The sequence below is a fragment of the Zingiber officinale genome, chromosome 7A (assembly GCF_018446385.1).
Source record: "Zingiber officinale cultivar Zhangliang chromosome 7A, Zo_v1.1, whole genome shotgun sequence".
NCBI lineage: Eukaryota > Viridiplantae > Streptophyta > Magnoliopsida > Zingiberales > Zingiberaceae > Zingiber > Zingiber officinale.
This window is the reverse complement of record NC_055998.1, coordinates 12393503-12415907: the sequence shown is the minus strand read 5'-3', so window position 1 is coordinate 12415907 and position 22405 is coordinate 12393503. Positions and strand designations below refer to the sequence as shown.

The 22405-nt window shown below is 41.2% G+C and overlaps 1 protein-coding gene across 1 annotated transcript; it reads right to left on the bottom strand.

The window, feature by feature from the left end:
• Nucleotides 1-5255: 5255 nt before the first annotated feature.
• On the bottom strand, nucleotides 5256-9331 carry LOC122000981 (amino acid transporter AVT1C-like). Its single transcript, XM_042555506.1, has 11 exons — nucleotides 8962-9331; nucleotides 8569-8858; nucleotides 8035-8249; nucleotides 7926-7949; nucleotides 7671-7851; nucleotides 7367-7586; nucleotides 6563-6698; nucleotides 6264-6426; nucleotides 5789-5832; nucleotides 5629-5691; nucleotides 5256-5556 (listed from the first exon to the last, which is right to left on the bottom strand). The coding sequence occupies exons 1-11, from the start codon at nucleotides 9156-9158 to the stop codon at nucleotides 5467-5469; spliced, it is 1623 nt and encodes a 540-aa protein (XP_042411440.1). The 5' UTR covers nucleotides 9159-9331; the 3' UTR covers nucleotides 5256-5466.
• Between the last annotated feature and the right edge of the window lie 13074 nt (nucleotides 9332-22405).

The window sequence follows — 22405 nt, the reverse complement described above, 5'->3', positions numbered from 1 at the left end:
TCACATGCGGCAGCACCCCCCTCACCGGCGAGTGCCACAAGCCGTAGTCGGGTCCAATCGTCGCAGACGGCCTCTGAGCCGCAGCCGTCCCCCCATCGTCGCGCCTTCGATCCGCGCGGTCATACATCGCCTACGCTGATTTGGTATCCGATCCATGTTGACATATGTTTTCAGCATTGCTTAGACCCTTGGGCCACCGTTGTTCTGGCTCTGTGTCATGGTTGTGTTCCGACCCTTGAGTCGTGGCTATGTTCCCATCTTTGCACCGTCCAACCTGTGTGTCAGATCCTGGGTTGTGTGTCATATCTCAGCCTACGTGCTGATATCATGTTTCAAGTCTCCTTTGTCCACATTGACACCACCAAGGAGGTTCTCCTTTCTCGGTTCGACGCTGCCTCGCCGGAGGGTTCGTCGTAGCTTCACCGTGAGCCTCACAACGGACTCCCCCCTAGCCGCAGCCTCACCAGGAAGCTTACAGCCGACTCGCCCCTCTTCGTCACCGGCTAGCAGCAGCCCCATGTCGGTTACCCCTCATCTCGCGGCTAACCTCCTCACCCCTCTCTCGCACAGTCGCCTCCAGTCACCGCCGTCAAGGGTGTTCATGACTGTCGCCTTCTCTTCTCCTTGTTCACATGCGGCAGCACCCCCCTCACCGGCGAGTGCCACAAGCCGTAGTCGGGTCCAATCGTCGCAAACGGCCTCTGAGCCGCAGCCGTCCCCCCATCGTCGCGCCTTCGATCCGCGCGGTCATACATCGCCTACGCTGATTTGGTATCCGATCCATGTTGACGTATGTTTTCAGCATTGCTTAGACCCTTGGGCCACCGTTGTTCTGGCTCTGTGTCATGGTTGTGTTCCGGCCCTTGAGTCGTGGCTATGTTCCCGTCTTTGCACCGTCCAACCTGTGTGTCAGATCCTGGGTTGTGTGCCATATCTCAGCCTACGTGCTGATATCATGTTTCAACATTCCTGTCATCATTGTATCTCGGTCTGTGTGCCGATGTAGTATCTTGGCCTGCGTGCCGATGTCATAACTCAGACTGCGTGCCAAGGTCACATTAGGTTTTGTGTCACCGCGTTCGGCTCCTCATCGTTAGATCCAGCTCTTCATCCGGTTCGGCGTCATCTGCTCTTCCGGATCACAACAACTCGAGCAGCGCCCCATCTGAGGGTGCCCCCTGGGCCAGGGTACGTTTTTCATACTCACCCCTCATTTATTTCATTATTATATTATTAGTGTGTTACTCATATATTCGTTGAATCCACATCGAACCTCGGGGTACCAGGGACCGGGGGTGACCCGGTCGTTGGTTGCAGGTAGTGTTAACTAGAGGGCTTCTGACAACTTGGTTAACATAGAAGTCATCTCAGCATACCCCTCCTCCGGGACGTCGCGATTCGGTCAACATTCCATCCACCTCATCCCGCGACCCATCTGACTCAGTTTCCAGATAAGATCACATGATATTCTTATCACATGACATTTAATAAGGATTGGTTCAACACTTATAGATTGGTAAATTCTGATTTGGTTCTGATGGATAAGGATACATCCTGCAGAATCATTGGAATAGGAAATGTTATAATTAAGATATTTGATGGTGAGATTAAAATGTTGAGTGATGTTAGACATGTACCATATATATGGAATAACTTGATTTCATTGGGCACGTTGGATGGTAGCAGTTGTTGTTACAAATATTCGAGCGGAGTAATGAAAGTCAATAAAGGTGTTGATAAAAGGACAAAAACTAGTAGAGAACATCTACAGGTTGTTGGGTACTACAGTTGTAGGTGGAGTTGTCATTGTAGAATCTAAATCAGATAAGGCAGACTTGTGGCATATACGGCTGGGTCATATGAGTGAGCATGTGATGCTGGAGTTTCATAAAAGAAATATATTGAAGGGTATCAAGATGTGCAAACTCAAGTTATGCAAATATTAAGTTCTTAGAAAATAAAGCAGAGTGCAGTTCAAGATAGTCGCACACAAGACGGAGGAAATTTTGGACTATATTCATAAGGATCTTTGGGGGCTGACTAGTGTAGCATCATGTGGAGGATAAGTGTATTTTGTGAGTTTCATCAACGATTACTAACAGAAAGTCTAGGTGTACTTCATGTATCACAAGTCAGTAACTTTCTCAAAGTTTAAGATGTGAAAAATTGAAATAGAGAATCAGACTGGAAGAAAGATCAAATGTCATAGATCGGACAATGGTACTATGTATACGGATTCAAAGTTCTAGAAATTTTGTGAGCATCATGGAATCAAGAGACATTTTACGATTCGCAGGACACCACAACAAAACAGTGTAGTGGAAAGGATGAATAGGACAATAATTGTGAGAGCTCGATGTCTTACGTCGAATGTAGGGCTTGCGAAGAACTTCTGGACGAAGGCAGTAAACATGACATGTTTCTTGACCAATTGATCATCGAGGGCAACACTAAATGGCAAAATTGTAGAGGAGGTGTGGACAGGAAGTCTGGTTGATTACTCTAGTCTAAGAGTATTTGGATGTCCAACCTACATGCACGTTCTAGTGAAGACAGATCAAAGTTGGATGCAAAATCTAGACAGTGTATCTTTCTGGGTTATCAAAAACGGGTGAGACGTTTTAAGCTTTGGGGCCTGAAGGCAAACAAGGTGGTGATAAGTAGAGATGTGGTATTTGATGAAAGAGCCATATTACAACGTAGTTAGGAGGAAGAGATACAAATACCAGAAAATGATAACAACAAGGATATTATACAAGTGGAGCTAGAAACTCATGATCTTGATGAAGCTAGTTCAAAGCACATGGAGCATCATACTATAATACAGAGAGGACCAAACATGTAATCAAACCACCTACTAGGTATGGTTTTGAGAACTTAGTATCTTAGGCACTAATCACTAATATCGAAGATCCTACTACTTTTTAGGAGGCAATACACAACTCAGAGAATGATAAGTGGATGTTATGACAGAAGAGAAAGAGTCATTGCATAAGAACCAAACATGGAATCTAGTGGAGTTTCTTGAAGGGAAGAGAGATATTGGATGCGAGTTGGTGTACAAGAAGAAAGAAGCCTTCTTAGGAAAGTAAGAGAAGTCCAAGGCTCGACTAGTAGCAAAGGGTTACTCATAGAGAAGGAGAATTGACTATGATAAGATATTTTCTCTGATGGTCAGACATATATCTATCAGGGTGGTATTGGCCTTAGTAGCACATCATGGTTTGGAGTTGGAATAAATGGAAATGAAGACATCGTTTCTTCATGGTGATTTGGAGCATATTTACATGTCCTAATTATAAGGTTTTAGTTAGCCTGGGTAGGAGCACTTAGTCGATAAATTGAAGAAATCATTTTATGGGCTAAAGTAATCTCCAAGATAGTGGTACAATTGTTTTGACTCCTACATGGTTTAGAACGTGTACATGAGATGTGAGTATGAATATTGCATTTATGTGATGAGCCTTGATGACGATTCACTTATCTTCTTGCTACTTTATATTGATGATATGTTGATTGTTGTGAAGAGTTTGACTAAAATCAACAAGTTAAAGAAACTGCTGAGTAAGAAATTTAACATGAAGATTTTGGATGCAGCTAAGAAGATTCTTAAGATGAAAATACATAGAGACCGTGTCTCTTGGAGATTATGACTATCTCAGCGGATTTATATTAAGAAGATGTTAGACAAATTCAACATGGGAAATGCAAAGTCTAAAAGTACACCTCTAGCGTATCATTTCAAATTATCTTTTGAACAGTGCCTAAAGATGGATTAGGAGATTCAAGACATGTCAAAGATTTCCTATGTCAATACAGTTGGTTGTCTAATATAGATCATGGTGTGGACAAAATCTGATTCGGCGAAAGTATGGTGAGCAAGTTTCTTTCAAATTCAGATCGACAACATTGAGATGCAATCAAGTGGATTTTAATATACATAAGGAATACTACATATTATGACATTGAGTACATAACAGTAGCTGAAACAACCAAGGTAGTGTTGTGACTTACAAAGTTGGTCAGAGAATTGAGTGTTCAAAAATATGAAGTCAAGTTGTATTGCGACAACAAAGTGCTAGCTATTTGGTGAACAATTAAATATATTATGCAATGACCAAGCATATTAACGTGAAATTTCATAAGATTATAGAGCTGATTTCTTTTGAGGAAGTAGTACTTAAGAAGGTCTGCACTTATGAAAATGTTGTAGATATGTTGACAAAGATAATTATCACATAGAAGTTCAAGCGTTATTTGAACTTGATCTATTTTAATAGTTCCTAGAGGGAGGCAGTCCAGACTCAGCATTCTAACAGGAGTTCTTCCATATGCTCATAATTCTCTAAAGGAGTAGATACTCATCAAGGTAGAAAATTTTAGAGATGGTGCATATTTAGCAATCACAGGACATAGTCATGTTTGAAGGCATGGTTAGACCGTGCTGAAAGGCACGACTAGGCCATGTCAACTTCTAAGGTACGAAGCACGGTCATGTCTGAGTCTCTTGAACGAGACTCTTGTTGTCAATGTCCGGGGTAAAGGAAGACAGAACGTGGCCTGGGTCCTTGAGGATGACCATCCCATAGGTGACCACGGCCATGAGGGCGAGCACCGCGAGCGCAGCGGCGTTGGTAAGCCCAGCCGTCGCGAACAAGCTAGCCACCCGTCAATCACCACGAACACGGTGGTGTAGTAGATGTACACCACAGTCAACAGAACGAATAAGATCGGCGACGTCATGTAGCCCCTCATCTGTTTCTAAGGATGAGTATTCGGTTAATTCGGTCCATAAATTAATCGAATTAACCGAAAATCGATTTAGTGTTGACTAACGGAATCAAATCAAAATTTTACTAAAACTAAATTAACCGAATTAATTATTTCAATTAACACTAAATTAACTAAATTTGTTTAAAATAACAATAAAAAGAATTTATACAAAATTAATATCAAATTAACCGAATGCTCACCCCTATGATTGTTTCCCTTCCCGCTAGGGTTTGTTCCACCCTCGCCTTCCCCTTCAACGGTGCGCCTTATGTCTAGCACTGACCAAGGTTATACGAGAGGAGAGCAGGCCATCGGCTAAGACGGCAAAGGCCCGGTGGCAGGACAACAACGGCGACACCGTCGCTTTTCATCTGCAGTGCAAAATAGACGGTGGATAATTTAGCAACAGACGCTTAAGGTTTCTCGACTTCTCTCTAGCTAGTACATTTCCCAATTCAACCTCAATATTTTCGCACCGTGGGTTTGGGTATCGCTTTCAATGTTTTGATATCTTAGAAGCAAAATTAGCAAATAGGTACAAGTGATAGTGATTACAACAATTAATTAAAACTTCAATGAGTGCAGGAAACATCCAGTAGGCAACCCAAAAGAACCAAACTAATTATTGCTGTCGTTGTTTTCGTGTAATGAAAGATGGAGAATAACAGTATCTTCGAGATTTAACAACTCTCTTCATTGAGCAAGCATCTGCTCGATGGAGCTGTATGAGCCAATGAAAGAAGATGCCACTGCTACCATGATAATGAGAGTGCAAACTGAGACCTGAAATAATTTAAAATTACGATTAGGCAAGAAATTCTGCTAAATTTTGAAGATTACAGATGCAGACATTACCTGTAGATAAGTTGCAGATTTACGCTTGATGCTGAGATAACATGCACAGGGAAGAATGAGAGCCTACATCATTAGTGGAGGTGCCAATGAATGCCTCGAGTGAGATATATACTGTATTTAGATTGTCATTTCAAACAATATCGGTTCGATAGAAACTTACCAGAAGCATTGCAAAGACAGAACCAAGCAGTGCCATGACATATGCTACAGTCAGGAAGAAAAACATTTATGACTTGAATGTGCAAGAATTAGATATCAGAAGCAGTCTAAGGTACTCAAAAAAGAACTTGAAATTCAAACTCATATTTTAGAATTTTATGCAGGATTGTAAATTGATGACTGAAATCTATGGCAGTTCAGAATTCCAGCCAAGCAATTGGAAGTTTATGTACAGTTGAATATAGTGAAACTTTTACATATCTCAAATTAACAGCTAGTGAAGCATTAATTTCAGTATCTACTGTTCAAGGCTTATAAATAACTGATTCGGGGAAAATTGAAATGCCTCAGCGAAATATGAGTATAAAGATTTATTTTAAACTTGAGAATCCAGACAGATCACTATCTGTAATGTAATGCGGTCAAAACATTTGCATGTAGCACAATCGAAATTAAGATTCTGAAGGACCCCTCACCGAAGTATGGAAATGTAAGTGCCACAACCAATGTTGAAAGAACAAGAAGCGTTCTGATCAAGACCATAATAAAACATAAATTCCCAGATGAAGGCAGCAATTCTTCTATGCTAAGTGCAATTGGCGTTATAGTCAAAGCATATTTTGTCAACGGACTTATAACCTGCATTGAACATACTTGAGAATTAGTCGACTCGAAGGTACTTACTAAATCTGATTGATCTAACAGAGCCGTAAACATTGAAAGGGGTCTTCCTAGTTATTGCAGAGAAAGATTCAGCATACGATTTTGCATATACCGTAGTCCATACTGCAATCTGAGAAGAAAGATATTGATGGGGCATATTCAGCGTAAACTGAGACTTGAGAGAATCACCAAATATCAAATACCCCGCCGTAGCTACTCCGGAATACAGAATTGTAGATAGTATAAAGCTGAATAAACCAATTCTTTAGTTGAAGCATAAATATCAAAAAGACAATAGAGGAGAATCCTCTTTAATAATGTATCAGAATATACGAAGATAAAATGGCTAAGGAAAAGGTTAATGCGCAGGAAATTAGTATAGGAGATTATTTTGCATTCAGAAAAATGAATCACAAGAAGGTGCTATAAGTACAACAAATCCATAGGAGCCAGGAAACCTTCTTACTGCATCTCGAATCTATATGTTCTCAAGCTTATTCTCTGGTCAACTTTCATTAGTAGTTACTGAGCATGCCTCCATCCAAGAAATCAGTTCTAATGATTCAGGTCCATATCCATACATATTATTCGATTCAAACATAGTTGACATAAATTAGAAGTATGTAGATGTATAGTAAAAAATCATTATCCCGGAACTATTCTACCTTGGTTTTATAACAATCACATATATTCTGGATTTATGTACTAGATCTTTTTAGTAACATTAAAGCACTTTTCTTGGTTCGTTCTGTGAGCATTAACATTTAGTTGATTTAACTTGTCTACCTCTGAAATTTATCATTCCGAATCCATACCATCTCAACATACTTTCTAAACAACCATAGTCAGAAAAGCAAGTACAGAATTATACAATGAAAAATATGAGTACCATATACAACTTCCATAGGCAACTAACCAGATTAGTAGGATGATTGGAAAGCGAGATGGGTTCTTCATGGAGGAATATATATTTGGAAAAACTGAATGTCCTGAATAGCAGAACCCATACAGCCCAATTGCAATCGGAAGATCGACGAGATTCAGTGCAGTTCCACCCGAATGGAAACCCACTTTATCCACCACACCGACCCAAAGTAAGCAGATTGTCACCAATATTGATAAAAACACCCCACCAGCTAACAAGAAAATAGGCACCTCAGGCTAAAGCTCGATCGGAATATGATTTTTAGAAAATTCAAAACTTTTTCAACAAGCATCACCTGAAATATATGATAGCAAACTGAGGTTTCTCAGCCAAACGGTAGGGAGAACCACAATGGCTGTTGCAACAGCAAAGGACTGTTGAGCACTTAAATCAAATCCCAAGAAATTTGTCCGGGCATTTGGGAAGATAGATTCCAAGTTGTCACCTACCATAGTTATGAACTCAACACAACATCCCTGTGGCAAAATGGAAGTCAGAGTAAAACTGCACAATAGATTAAAATATGATCTTAGATTTTTCAAATACTTACATAGAGTTCTAGGTAAAGCACTATCTGCATCAAATTGTTTTAAAAGTTAGCAATGGATGAAGCATGAAAGCATTAATATATATCGCTAAATATCAATAAGGAGGCTCACTGATATAAATACACGTCCAGCCAATCCAAATGCAGCATGTCCGATATCAGGATAAGTCTTCAGTCCGGGAGAGCTATCTAAACATCGCTTTAGCAAGATTCCAGTGTAAAATGAGATGGAACCCATTCCAAACAGTAAAATCAAGCCTAACCATCCTCCTTCTTTAACTGCATAAGGAATTGAGAGGATTCCCACTCCACATAAAACATTCATTCCTAAAAAAAGGAGTTCCATTTTGTAATTAGCTTACAAAACAGAATATAATAGAATAAGTGGATGAACACAAAATGTAATTGTATCCAAGATTTTTGTACTTATTCCAAGTGATCCTACCATTTCATATGATTAAAATGTGATATAAGCTAAATGATGTCCTAAGAGGAGCAACATAAGGCAAGTAGACGAGCAGCTTGATACTCCAACTATCTGGGAGTTGCCATTTAGAACATTTAGTGTGCACTGTTCCTAGCCTCATGTAATCTGTATTATCGTCACTAATCAATTAAACAAAATCGAAAAAGTAATTAATAGTACCATTGACCAATGCTTGAGCAGTAGAGCATTGCCGCGTAGGGGGCAAGTCATTGTAAGAAGAAAAGGTTTGTGAAATTTTTGGCGGAACAGTGTCTACGAAGGCTAGATCAGCTCCAACATGGTTCCGCTCTGAAGCACGAGGTAACAGGGATTGTGTTGGAGAATTCAATTCCTCCCGGTCGAAAGCAAATGAACTCCTGATGAATGAATTGCTAACGCGGGCGAAACCTGAATCTTTCAAGAGCTCAACTTTTTGACTCAACTCGCTGCTAAAAACATCAATCGACTGCCTGAAAATGCAATCAAAAGCCATCATAACAGTGTACCCTAACCGGGAGATATCGTTTGCTTAATCTTTAGGGTAAATGCCTGAAAGACGCATAGCAGCGGCACCTGTAACTCTGGGGCCAGGTTGTCTGATAAGGATCGGGATCTTCGCCATTGCAGTCGCCACGGGACGACGACGACGAACAAGAAGAAGAAGAAGAAGACCAGAAAATCACAGCGCCGTCATTGTGGTGGCCGAGGTTGCCCTCGTCGTCAATCTCTAACTTGACTGCACTGGCAAGATCGCTCTCGTCTTTCTTCATCTCTTCCTCCTCTCTCTATAATCTCAAATATTAGGTTTCTAGGTGATACATATCACCTATAAACTTAATATTTATCGTGGCACCAAGCAAATGAAGTTGAATTCCCGTCTTCTTCTCGTTTTAAGTTTTGCCTCTTTCGAAGGAGAACAACACTACGACAGGAGTCTGAACCACGTGCGTCGGCGAGTGGCGTACGACAAGCCACCTCGTTTTTGTTTTCCAGGATTTTTCTTTTGGTTTGAAAGGGGAGACCGCCTTTATGAACCTACGGCTGTGGAGTAATTGTCATCAAGATAAACACGTGAGGATTAACTCAGGAATTTAACCTCATTTGATTACGTTCTTTATTTGAAAAAAAAAATTCTATAAATATGTCATAATTAAAATTCGAATTACGAATATTTAGATAATAATTTAAATATTTTACCACGATACTATACCCCCGAGGATATAAAATAACTATTCATGATCCTATCATTAGAGATATATTAGATACAGTAGGTCTGTGATTGATCGGGAGAACGATTTTTGCTCCGTGGAGATGCTTTCCTTCTCTCATGTGTATATGGAGATGAGTCAATAAAATATTAACATCTAAAAATCAAGGAGAGTCCATTCGAACGGGTGAATGAATGAATGAAGAATAGTGAGAAACTTGCGTGAGAGTGGAGTTTAGATGTTCAAAGAACGTACCTTTCTAATGGAGATGACCCCCTTTATATACCACCTCTCATAACCTCCGTAACCATGAAGTAACAAAGTGTATCAAAGGTTGTTAGGTAAAGGAGAGTATACAACCTAGACAATGTGCTTTAATTGTTTGAGGAATCTTCTATTTACCCACATGTTTATCTTTTTTTGTCGTTTATAGCTTATGCTATTTCTGAGGTTGTTGAAGGAAATATGCTGTCATAAGTGGTCTGCTGATGAGAGACAAGATAATCCCTGAATAAGGTTCTAGAAGAATATTCTTTGACACATAGTTGTTATTCTGACAGATTGTTAGGATTCTTTGCTCATGTTGTCGGCTGAGTATACCCCGGCCGACCCATAAGGTTATCTTTGTGTCTCTTCTCGCATTAAGTCTGTATTCACATTAAGGACTATTTGGAAATTCATTTAGGAAGTAATAATATGATACACTAGGCGTACTAAAAATCCATCTGGGAAGCAACATGAAGTTAAGTATTGCAGGTTCGATCGAACTTTTGTCTGATCGGGCGTATAATGGGCCACCTAAAGAAATAAAGTTGTATTCTGAAAAATTCGGTCGTTATTTTGAGTCGAGATGCCTCGGGCCCGATCGACCTCTTGTCCGACCTGGCATGTAAACCTGTTTAGTTCCAGGACCAAATGGATACACAAACATAGTATAAGGTGGATCGGGCATCCGGTCGACTTGTAAGGTCAGCCATCCCTACACCCTGTCGGCTATTGAATGACCAGACACATTATCTTTCTAATTTCATACTAAAGCACTAAAAACTCCTTAGGTTAGATTGGGTCGGCCGACCCTCTACGAACGGCCTGCAATCCGATCGGGCTGGACTGGCAAGCCTTAACACTAGGCAAAAACTCAAAGCCCGGTGAGGGATGCTTTTCTCCCTCGACTTTGACCTCCCTGTCACCTTGACTTTGACCACCACATCATTTTCTAGGTCCACCCCTTACATCCCATATCGCTAGCCTCCCCTTCAAGTATAGTCGAAGGAGGTGTAGCTAATTGACTGGACCCAAATCTAACTCTCATCCGTTCATCTTTCTCGCTAAGGCCATCTGGAAATTCACGTTTCCCTTTGCGCCTTGAACACTTGGTAAAAAATTTTCAAAAACTGCTTGTTAGAGGTGCTTTCTTTAGAAGAGACTACCAAGGACATGTGGAGAAGCGCAGTAGCAGTGGAATGATTTGGTTATTACCTCCATCATAAATGCTTATTTATGGATAGACGCCACGTGACACTATTCCTTCTTTTTTGAAATGACTTCTAGCACATGCTTCTTCGTACGGACCAACGACTTCTCTCCTTTTGCATATTAACAGTCCGATGCTTGCCCCTTATTTTAATCGGACGACGATGATTAACTTATACTTAGTGAAAAATCCTAAATGATGCAAAATCTCAACACTTCGCCTTTCATCTTTCCTGATCGACGACTTCTCCTTTGCAACCTTCTTCTCTTTTGCGCCCTAAGTGACCTAGTAAGTTTTTCGTTTCTTGAGTCTGCGTTCTCTCATGGCTCAAGAATCCTTCACCCCCTAGTATACTTTTACCTGCTCTAATTTCGATAACTCCGATAGAGCTTACATCCGCTTTTGGTATGAAATCCCTGGGAGTTATCACATCGTCATTCCTTCCTTTGATGCCCATCCTCATCGTCCTCCTAACAAATACATCACTTTTTTTAAGGACCAATTAGTAGTCGGTCTACATTTTCCTATCCCTCCGTTCCTATCGGAGATGAGTCAATATTTCCATATCCCTTTACAATAATTTGCTCCAAACGTCTTCCGCTACATGTGTGGTACATTCATATTATTTTACCTATATGGCATTCCTCCTACACCATGCAATCTTTTTCTGTTTGGTTACCCCAAAAAATTCAAACTAGGGAAGGGGTTTTTCTTTTTCAATTATGCCCTGAGTTTGTTTTTTTGAGGATATGCTTTCTTTAAACAAGGGTTGGAAATCTAACTTCTTTTATCTTGAGATGTCGGAACTCGCTACTTGGTCTACCTAATGGCAATCTTCCCTTCCTCCTTTTCTTGTTCTTGGAAATCATAAGCGCGATCCAATTTTCATCTCAACTCCAATAAGTTAAGCGGCCAGCGCTTTAAAATCAACAAATAGTTGTACGAAGGTCTTCTGTGCATGTTCATCTTGAGCCTCCTTCGAAAGAAGCTTTCTTGCTCTTTTGGTAAGTTTTGTTAACTCGGTTATTGCATTGTCACTAACTAAGGTATTTTTATTTTATATAGTGGATGCTATTTATGAATCCTTGGTCAACTACAAGATTACCCTAGAGGAAAGGGAGCTCCTTGCTACGGGGCAAGCACTGTTAGCTGAGCAGGCTGCCCAACCGGCAGTCCCTTTCAGCAGAGCGTCTGGCAGCCAATCGACCGAGTCTAGTGCGGCCACAGCCTCGGGGGAGATGTTTTTCGATCCTCTTTCCTTGCTTGAGGATTCTTCTACAGAAGCGAAGGACGTCCTGAAAAAGGGGCACAGGCTTGTCCATGCTCAAGTCCCTGAAGAACAGACACCCTCTATCGAAGTACCCTCCCCGTGTTTATCTCATGTCTAGGAAGATCCCACCCGTGAAATGACACAGGAGCAATCTTCCGAGCAATCCTTGTAAGCCTTCCTTCCACCAGTCCAATGCTGGGAGCTGCCCAAGTACAGGAGGTCACTTCTCCATCGGGCAATTCTTTGACTCATGCGCCTCTTGCTTCTTCTCGAGCAAGAACCCCTTCGGTCTCCTTCTCTACCACACCTGAGAGGCCTTACCAATTTTCAACTATCTTTGATTTATCGTCCGCCCAGACCATAGTTGCTCCACCGACTGCTCCTCACTCTACTGGTCAAATACCATTGAGGGGTCATTTAACAGATTCCTGGGAGGATGCTGGAAATCAGCTTAGTGAATTTACTCCTCAGGAGCTGGCTGATGAATACTCATATGAACTAACCAAAGTAATATGACTTTATTTACTTGTTTTTCATATTGGATGTTTCTAATGTTATTTGCCTTTTAGCACTGGGTGATGAGGATGAGCCTTGCGCAGTAATTGTCTTCCCTAACTCAGGAAAATGAATCCCTGAGGCAACATGTTTCTGAGGCTAATTCTATACCCTCCAGTGATTGGCTAAGCAGGCTAGAGACTCAGCTTCAAGAAGCTCAAAGGTTGGTGAAAATTGTGCGCGAGAGCACAACCAAATTGAAGACTGGCCTGGAGACTTCTGAAGCTCAAGTTCGATTAGATGCAACTCTCCAAGGGAGCATGAAGGCAAAGCTAAACGGGAAAACTGCAGAGATAGAACAACTTTCCACTCAGCTGAAAGAATTAAAAGTTACATATGACACTGAGCTAGCTGGCAAGGATGTTGAGCGAGAATCATTGAGCTCGGACTTAAAGACTGCCTAGACCACCTTATCTGATAAAGAATATGAACTGGTGGGTCTTTCAACGACATTAACAGTTGCCCGAGCGAAGCTAGTGGCCTATCAAGCGGGAGAATATGAGCATTTTGAAACAAGGAAAAATGTCCTCCTTCAAACACGCGAATTCAACGCACTCATCACCAGCTCCATCAACAAAACTCTTCTTTTTGGAGATGACGGCCGTAAACAACTATTCAAGAATCGCCTGCCCAGTTTTTTTTCCAACTTGCTATGATTTTCTTTATTTTCCTTTCTTATTTTAGTTAATTGAAACAGAACTTGGTGTTTATATCCACTATATATACGGTTAAGTTTACGTTGAATTTGTCATCTATCTTTATTCTAATGTTTGGTTGTCTAGTATCTTTTACTTTCTCTAAGTGTGTGCGATATACTAAGGATCATGAAAATCTGTCTGGACCGACGTTTGAATGGGATGTAATCGCATGGTTCTCTTTTAGTTTAATGAGGTAAAACTTTAAAACCATTCAGGCTTAAACCCATTTGGATTTATCTCTGATGGAAATTAAAACTGGTCAGAGATGAATTTGGATGGATGTTTGATTATTGTCCTTCTGAGCAAGTCATAAAAACTCGATCGAATCTAGGATCGATCAAGCTTCCCTAAGGGCTTATACAAAAATCAAAGTCCACCTCGGTAAATCCGTCGATGCTTCAGGCTAAATACCTATCACATTAGTTACCAACGTGCTCTTCCTATTGGTAACACGTGTGCACTCTCATTATGGTCAGTGTACACCTTTCCTTATACCCATAATTTTATCTTACCATCCTACGATCCAAAATTTAGCTTGTCTCTTTATTGTTATGATCCAACAGCTTTGCTCAATAAGACTCAAAAAGTGACTTAATTTTAAGGGCTTTTGTAAGGAATTTTCCAAAACTTTAGCGCATTCTCTTCATCTTCTTCTTCGTTGTTCTCACAATCTTCGTCCTCTAATCCTTCATCTTCCTTCTCTTAATGGTTGAGGATAACGTGTGGTATGCACTCTGCTCCCCATTTCTTAGTAATGTGGATGTTGACGACTTCAATTTTAACTACGGGCTCCCCACCTATGTAGTCATACCTCAGAACCAAGATCGTCTCCACTTTCCTCCTACGAAAGTGTCGCTATCTTTAGGGAGCAAGTTATAGTGGGGCTTTGCTTCCCCGTTCATTTTTTCTTTTCCGTCGTCAGCTAATACTTTCATATTCCACTCCACCAACTTATTCCAAGTTCCCTTTACATCCTAAGCGGGGCCAGTATTGCTTTTGGTCTACTTGGCATCCCCTTATTTCCTTGCTTATTTCATCATTGCTTTTACCCTGAACAAGTGACAGATGCCTTGTTCCATTTTCATGTTTGCCCTAAAGCGACTTTATTCGATAAGATTCCCCCTCAAGACAAGTGGAGAACCAAATACTTCTTCATTCGAGTTACACCTTCTCCATCTTAACCAGTTGCGTGGCAACAACACCTTCCCTCTATCCCAGATTTGGGCAATATCTGCATGGATCAGGACCTACGCAAGGCCTTGGAGAGGTTGCGTGATCTAAAGTTTAGTCTGTCCGAGCTAACTATAGAGGGATTATTATACGTTTTTGGGCTTAGTCAAGTTGACCTTAGGGTAAGTGCCACTTTTAGTAAGGAATTTCTATCACCCCCTCTAAGTTATTTATGAAGACTTTTCTCATAACATATACTTGTTTTTATTGTAGAGGTTATTATCTTGTCATTTCCTTTTAAGAGGCCTTAGATAAAGGAGGACACTTTGAATTGCCTGGGTGAGGCCCTGCTAAAGGAATGCAAAACCGAGCAAGCCTTATCCTCTGCTGGCTACCTCCCCCCTATAGATCCCCCCATAGAAATCTTTTTTTTTTTAATTCTTCTGATTCAGATATTCCACTCATACTCAAGCACGAAAGACCCTAATCGAATGCTCTAGACATGCCTGAGCAACCATAGGACGAGCGAACTTCAATTGACATGACTGAAGTTCTTCCTATCCAAGGAAAAGGGCCATGCCTCCTAAATGTCGTAGATCTAAGTTTGCTGTGAGGTTAGCCAGTACTACACTTACACCTCCTACGATTGTATGGGCTCCTAAACCGGTTGAGACAATGCTGGAGTTCGCTCATCCAACGCCGTCGGAGGTTTTAGGCACTCCTACCATATTGGGGAGTTTGACACTAGCACCCATCATAAATTCGGTCGGCCCTACACTTGCGCTCTCTAAGGGTGTACATGCTTCTGACTCGGTCGAGACGACACTGGCACCCTCCCCAGCCACTTGTTCAGAATTACCAAGGGTTTTGGGCTCTCTTCCTTCAAGGCCTAGCTCTCCGACTGACCCCCGCCAGTACTTCAAACAATCCTATGGATTACTCTCTCAACAAGGGTTAGGGTCTACTGCTTCATCCTCTTATGGGATACTAAAGCTAAATAGCCTATTAGCCGAATCTTGGGTGAAGACACATGGACAATCAAAAGGGTTCACAGTGTCGGCGTGCATATGAACACGCACAAAATGCTACTGCAATAAGATCCTAACTTGACCTACCTTATGAATTAAAATATCAACGTTGTTCTTTTTTTAACTTTATGCTTCTAGGCTACATTTAAGCCAACTAATTGTGGACTTAGAGCATGCTAACAAGATCCTACGAGAATGAGTAGAGGTGTTAGAATCTGCCACATCCGCTCCAAACACCGAAGCAACCAGCTTGTGAGAGGAAGTGAAAGCTCAGGTCGAGCTTCCCTTAAGCATGGGGAAAACTCTAAAGGAATCTCAACTACTGGCTGATTCTCACCAAGTGGACAAGAAAAGGTTAGAAATCTTGCTACAAACTAGCGAATCCAAGCTCTAAGCAGAAACCCCAATGAAGGTCAGAGCTATTTCCGACCTGGCTCAGAAAATTGTCCTGCTAGAGGAGCTGAGACTTTCTCATATGTCTGGACCCTTTGAGCAAACTGACAAATTATCTTCAATGGACTTAGTGATACTAGAACAATGGAGTAAATTGGGCACACAAGCATCCCAGTTGAAGTTGCTACAAACCTAATTGGACTCTGCAAAGATTGAACTAGAAATGTACAAAGTCAGGGAGGACAAGTGCTTTGAGGCCAGACAAAAAACTTATTTTGAGTCCAATAAATTCAATAAAAAATTCGCCAAGTGCATTTTGAGAACGCTCTCCCATGCAGCCAGAGTGGTTACCCAACAATTATAGGAGAACATATATCTATCAGTAGAACCTCCTCAACAATCCTTATATAGACCGTCACCAACTTCTCAAAGAGCTCCCAAAGGATCTCTTGAGTAGATTTGACTAAGTGTATTTTTCATATTGTATAATCGTTGAAGGGAGTAAACTTTAAATGCCAAAATATTTATAAAATATTATTAAATTGTACCTGTTTTCTCATGTATCTTCAAAACTACCAGTATCTCTTTGTAAAATAGGTCCATATGAAATCCTCCAGAAATATTTATTACTCTGCCTGATAGACTGGGTGAGATAATAACACTGAGTAGAACCATCAAGTCAAGCAAAGGAGGTATCTTATAAGGGATCTCCGGGATGCATAATATGCTGGACGGGAAGCTAACACTAATAGAATGACTAGGGTGGATGACTATGATCCCTTGATATATTTATGATGTGACCTTTGAATGAATTATCATAATTGATTATCAGACTGAATATTAAATTGGATGAGATGATACCGAACAAAATGACCAGGCACGTAATTTTTCATCATTGATTGTCGGACTGAATAATAAATCAGACGAGCTGAAGATGCCGAGTGGAATAACCAGACCGACTAACACAATGAACGCCTTATAACTAGAACTTGTGTGAGAATTTAAGAGTCTGGAATGTAAAGGCACGAGATCATGTTCGCTTATAACCAGGCTGGTGGCTCAGGAGTCTAGAATATAGGCGCAAGAGCATGCTTGCTTATAACTTGACTGGTGGTTCGAGAGTCTGGAATACAGGCATGAGAGTATGCTTGCTTATAACCTGACCAGTGGCTCGGGAATCTGGAATAGGCACAAGAGTATGCTCACTTATAACTTGGCCGGTGGCTCAGGAGTTTGGAATATAGGTGCGAGAGCATGCTCGCTTATAACTCGGACGGTGGCTCAGGATTCTGGAATATAGGCGTGAGAGCATGCTCGCTTATGACCCGATCAGTGGCTCAGGAGTCTGGAATATAGGCACGAGAACATGCTCGCTTATAACCCGATTGGTGGCTCGGAAGTCTGGAATATAAGCGCAAGTGCATGCTCGCTTATAACATGGTTGGTGGCTTGGGAGTCTGAAATATAGGCGCGAGAGCATGCTCACTTATAACAATGGCTCGAGAGTCTGGAATATAGACGTGAGAGCATGCTCACTTATAACCCGACCAGTGGCTCGAGAGTCTGAATATAAACGTGAGTACATGCTCTCTTATAACCTGGTCGATCGCTCGGGAGTTTAGAATATAGGCACGAGAGCATGTTTGCTTATAACCAGGCCGTTGGCTCGGGAGTTTGGAGTATAGGCGCGAGAGCATGCTCGCTTATAATCCGATCTATGGCTGGGGAGTCTAGACTATAGGCACTAGAGTATGCTCGCTTATAACCAGACCAGTGGCTCAGGAGTCTGGAATATAGACACGAGAGTATGCTCGCTTATAATCGGGTCAATGGCTCAAAAATTTGGAATATAGGTGAGAGAGCATGCTCGCTTATAACCCGGCCGGTGGCTCAGGAGTCTAGAATATAGGCGCGAGAGTATGCTCACTTATAACCTGGCTGGTAGCTCAGGAGTTTGGAATATAGACACGAGAGCATACTCACTTATAACCAAATTGGTGGCTCGGGAGCCTGGAATACAGGCGCGAGATCATACTTGCTTATAACCAAGCTGATGGCTCGGAAGCCTGGAATACAGGCGTGAGAGCATGCTCGCTTATAACCCGATCAGTGGCTCGAGAGTCTGAAATATAGGTAAGAGAGCATACTCGCTTATAACTTAGTCGGTGGTTTTGGAGTCTAGAATACAGGCATGAGAGCATGCTCGCTTACAACCTGGTAGGTGATTCGAGAGTCTGGAGTATAGGTATGAGAGCATTCTCGCTTATAACTTGGCCGGTGGCTCGGGAGTCTGGAATATGCTAGGACCTTTTGAGATAGAATTACCTACATTTTCATTGAGTAAAAAATATTTAAAGTATTACATTAATGTATTACAAGCGTACTCTTAGGTCTATAAGGCTGTAAGTGATTAGCACTCCAAGGTCGCTCTAAATTTTTTCTCTCTGTGTCCTGGATATAATAGGAGCCCGAGACAAGCTTTTGCGCCACTTTGTATGGTCCTCTCCATTGTGGTTCCAGCTTGTTAACATCTTCGACCAGCTTAATCCTCTTTCAGACCAGATCGCTAACCTGAAAAAATTAGGGGATGACCCTTCTATTGTAATTTTGCCTCATCCTTTAGTGGTATGTCATTAGTCGAGCTACCACCTTATCTCTGACTTCTTCTATTAGATCAATCTCCATGAGGCATCGATCGACATTGTCCTCATCGTACAGCTGCCTTCGATCGAACTCCATGCTAATCTTGACCGAACCACTGCTTAACCACCATAAACCAGGTGAAAATGAGTTATACCTATTGCTCCTCAGAGGGTTGTGCGATATGCCCACAGTACATTGGGTAACTCGTCAATCCAACTTTCTTTGACATGGTCCAATTTGGTTTTAAGCTCTCTGATAATTTCTTTATTTGTTACTTCTACTTAACCATTGCTCTAGGGATAAGCCACAAATGTGAAGACCTGTGTGATACTATAGGTTGAACACCACTCACTGATTTTCCTGCCCTAGAATTATCTTCCATTATCTGAAACTAGTTTATGTGGAATTTTGATCCTGCAAATAATATGTTGCCATAGGAATTTGATAACCATATGCTCAGTTATCTTGGCCAATGGCTCAGCTTCCACCCATTTCAAAAAGTAGTCCACTGCCACTAGTAAGAATTTTTTCTGAACAGATGCCAAGGGAAAAGACCCCACTATATTCATACTACACTAATCGAATGAGCAAGAGACAACGAAAGTTTTCAACAACTCCATGGGATGGTGTGAGATGTTTTGGTGCTTCTGATAGGATAAACAGATTCTTACTAACTAAGATGCATCAACCTGCAAAGTGTGCCAAAAATATCCAGCCAGTAATACTTTCAGAGCAAGAGACTGACTACCTAAATGACTGCCACAGGAACCCCAATGCACTTCCTATAAGATGTATTGCACTTTGTCTGATCCAATACACTTGAGTAAAGGACATGAGAAAGCCCATTTATAAAAGTGATCTCCAATCATAATGAATTAACCGACTCTTTTCTTGATCATGCACGCTTTCTCACCATCTACTGGTAGGGCATCCTGCTGTAGAAATAAAATGATGAGTGTCCTCCAATCACTTTATAATTTTAAATCAGCCTATCGCTCAATACAAGCTCCTAGTAGTGTTTTCTCTACAAGCTTATCTAGGATCCATGGGACTATAACAGGGGCCAATTTGGCCAAGTCATCTGTTGTTTGATTTTCTGCCCGAGAAATCTTTTGTATGATCACTTTTTGGAATCCAACTCTGAGCTTCTTGAATACTTCTACATAGAGCTTGAGTCGCTCATTATTGATCTCAAAATTTCTTGATAATTGCTTAGCATCTAATTGAGAATATGAATAAATTAACACTTGAGAAACTCCCACATGTTTGGTGGTTTGCAAGTCGACTATCAACGTTTCGTATTTTGCTTCATTGTTAGTGGCCAGATAATTCAGCCAAACAGATAGCTACATTCTGTCTTCCCTGGGGGATATCATTAGAATACCTATTCTGCTACCTTACCAGTGGAGGATCCATATATATATATATTTCAAGTTCCTTTAGGCTCAGGGTTTTGCACCTCTGTTATGAAATCAGCTAAGGTTTGAGCCTTGATGGTCACTCGGGGTTAATATTGTATGTTATATTCGCTGAGCTCCATGGTTCACTTAATCAATCTCCCTGAGGCTTCTGGGTTAATCAATACTCAACCCAAGGTACTATTAGTAAGTACCATGATCTGATGAGAAAGAAAATAAGGACGCAATCTTCGAGCAGCTAAGACCAATCCATACACTAATTTCTCAAGTGTAGTGTAATGACACTTGGCTCCTTTTAATAAATGACTTAAAAAGTATACAAGTTGTTGATCTTTTCTCTCTTGGCTCACTAATACTAATCTGACTGCATGCTTATTGGTTGACAAATACACCCACAAAAGTTCGTCCGCCATCGGCTTAGCAAGTATAAGTAGGGTGGATGAATAATCTTTTAACTCCTCAAAAGCATTGTCGCAGTCAGCATCCCACTAGAATTTGGTCGTTTGGCGGAGGATCTTGAAAAAAGGTAATCTTTGATCAGTAGGCCAGGAGAAGAAGTGAGACAGAGCTGTGATCTGACCAATCAATTTTTGTGCCTCCTTCAGATTGCGCAGGGGAGCCATGTTTCAGAGGGCTTAAACTTTACTTAGGTTGACTTCTATCCCTCACTCGGTCACAATGTATCCAAAGAACCTCCTGCTTTTTATTTCCGAAAAAAACATTTGCTGGGATTGAGCTTCAGATCATACTGCCTTAAAGTCTGGCAGGTTTTTCCTCATCGACACACAAGTCAGTCGCTTAGAGGGACTTGATAAGGATATTGTTCATATAAACTTCCATATTTTGCCCGATCTTCTCTCGGAATATTTTATTCATAAGTCATTGGTAAGTAGTGCCTGCATTCTTAAGTCCGAAGGGAATAACATTGTAACAGTAAGTGCCTTAAGCAGTTATAAAGATAACATTCTCTTGGTCGTTGATACTTGATGATACCCTTGATAGACGTTCAGCATGCAAATTAGCTCATAATCAGAAGTCAAATTTACTACCTAGTTAATTCTCGACAAGGGGTAATAATCCTTGGGGTATGTTTTATTGAGGTCCATACAAACCCTTCATTTGTTTCTTGGCTTGAACATTGGGACCATGTTGGCTAACTAGCTTGGAAACTGTACCTCTCGAATATAGTCGACCTCTAGCAGCTTGTCTACTTCCACCCGGATGATTTTGTTCTGATCCGCCCTGAAGTCTCTCTTTCTCTGCTTGACTGGTTGGGCTTTAGGGAAGACATGGAGTACGTGCTCCATGACTTTGGGTGAGACACCCGTGATCTCTTTGGGCTCCCAAACAAAAACATCATTGTTACATGTTAAACATGTAACAAACTCTTCTTTAAGCTTCGGAGGTAGGTCGACCGCTATTTGCGTAGTGGCTTCTGACTGGCCTGGTCAGATTTGAACCTACTCTTTCTCTTCATAGACCTGGGTGGGCGGTGCTTTTCGGATGGTCTTGACCTCCATTCATTACATTTTTCAGGCGGAGTTGACCTCTGTTTTGACAATTTCTACGTAGCACTTGCATGTTACTAGCTGATCTCTTTTAACTTCCTTGACTTGATTATTCATGGAAAATTTTATTTTTTGGTAGAAAGATGAGACGACTGATCAGAATTCATTTAGGGCCGATCGACCCAAAATGATGTTATAGGCCGAGGGTGCATCCATGACTATGAAAGTTGATCAGTGCGTCCTCATTAGGGGTTCCTCCTCCCCCAAGGATATGACCAGCTTTATTTGGCCAAGCGGTAGAACCTCATTGCCCATGAACCCATACAAAAGAGTCTCCATGGGTTGAAGTTCGCTCGGATCTATTTACAGTTGTTCAAATGCTTGTTTGAAGATGATATTGACAGAGTTTCTTGTGTCAATGAAAGTATGATAAATGTTATAATTGGTTATAACAACCATAATTATTAAAGCGTCATCATGGAGTATCTCTATCTCTTTTAAATCTTTAGGCCCGAAACTGATTTCAGGCTCGACCGCCTACTGTGTACTGCAGCCGACTGTATGAATCTCATAGCTTCGAATGTGTGACTTTCTCACTCGGTTGGAGTCTCCATCAGTTAGACCCTTGACTATCATGCCAATATTGCCCTAA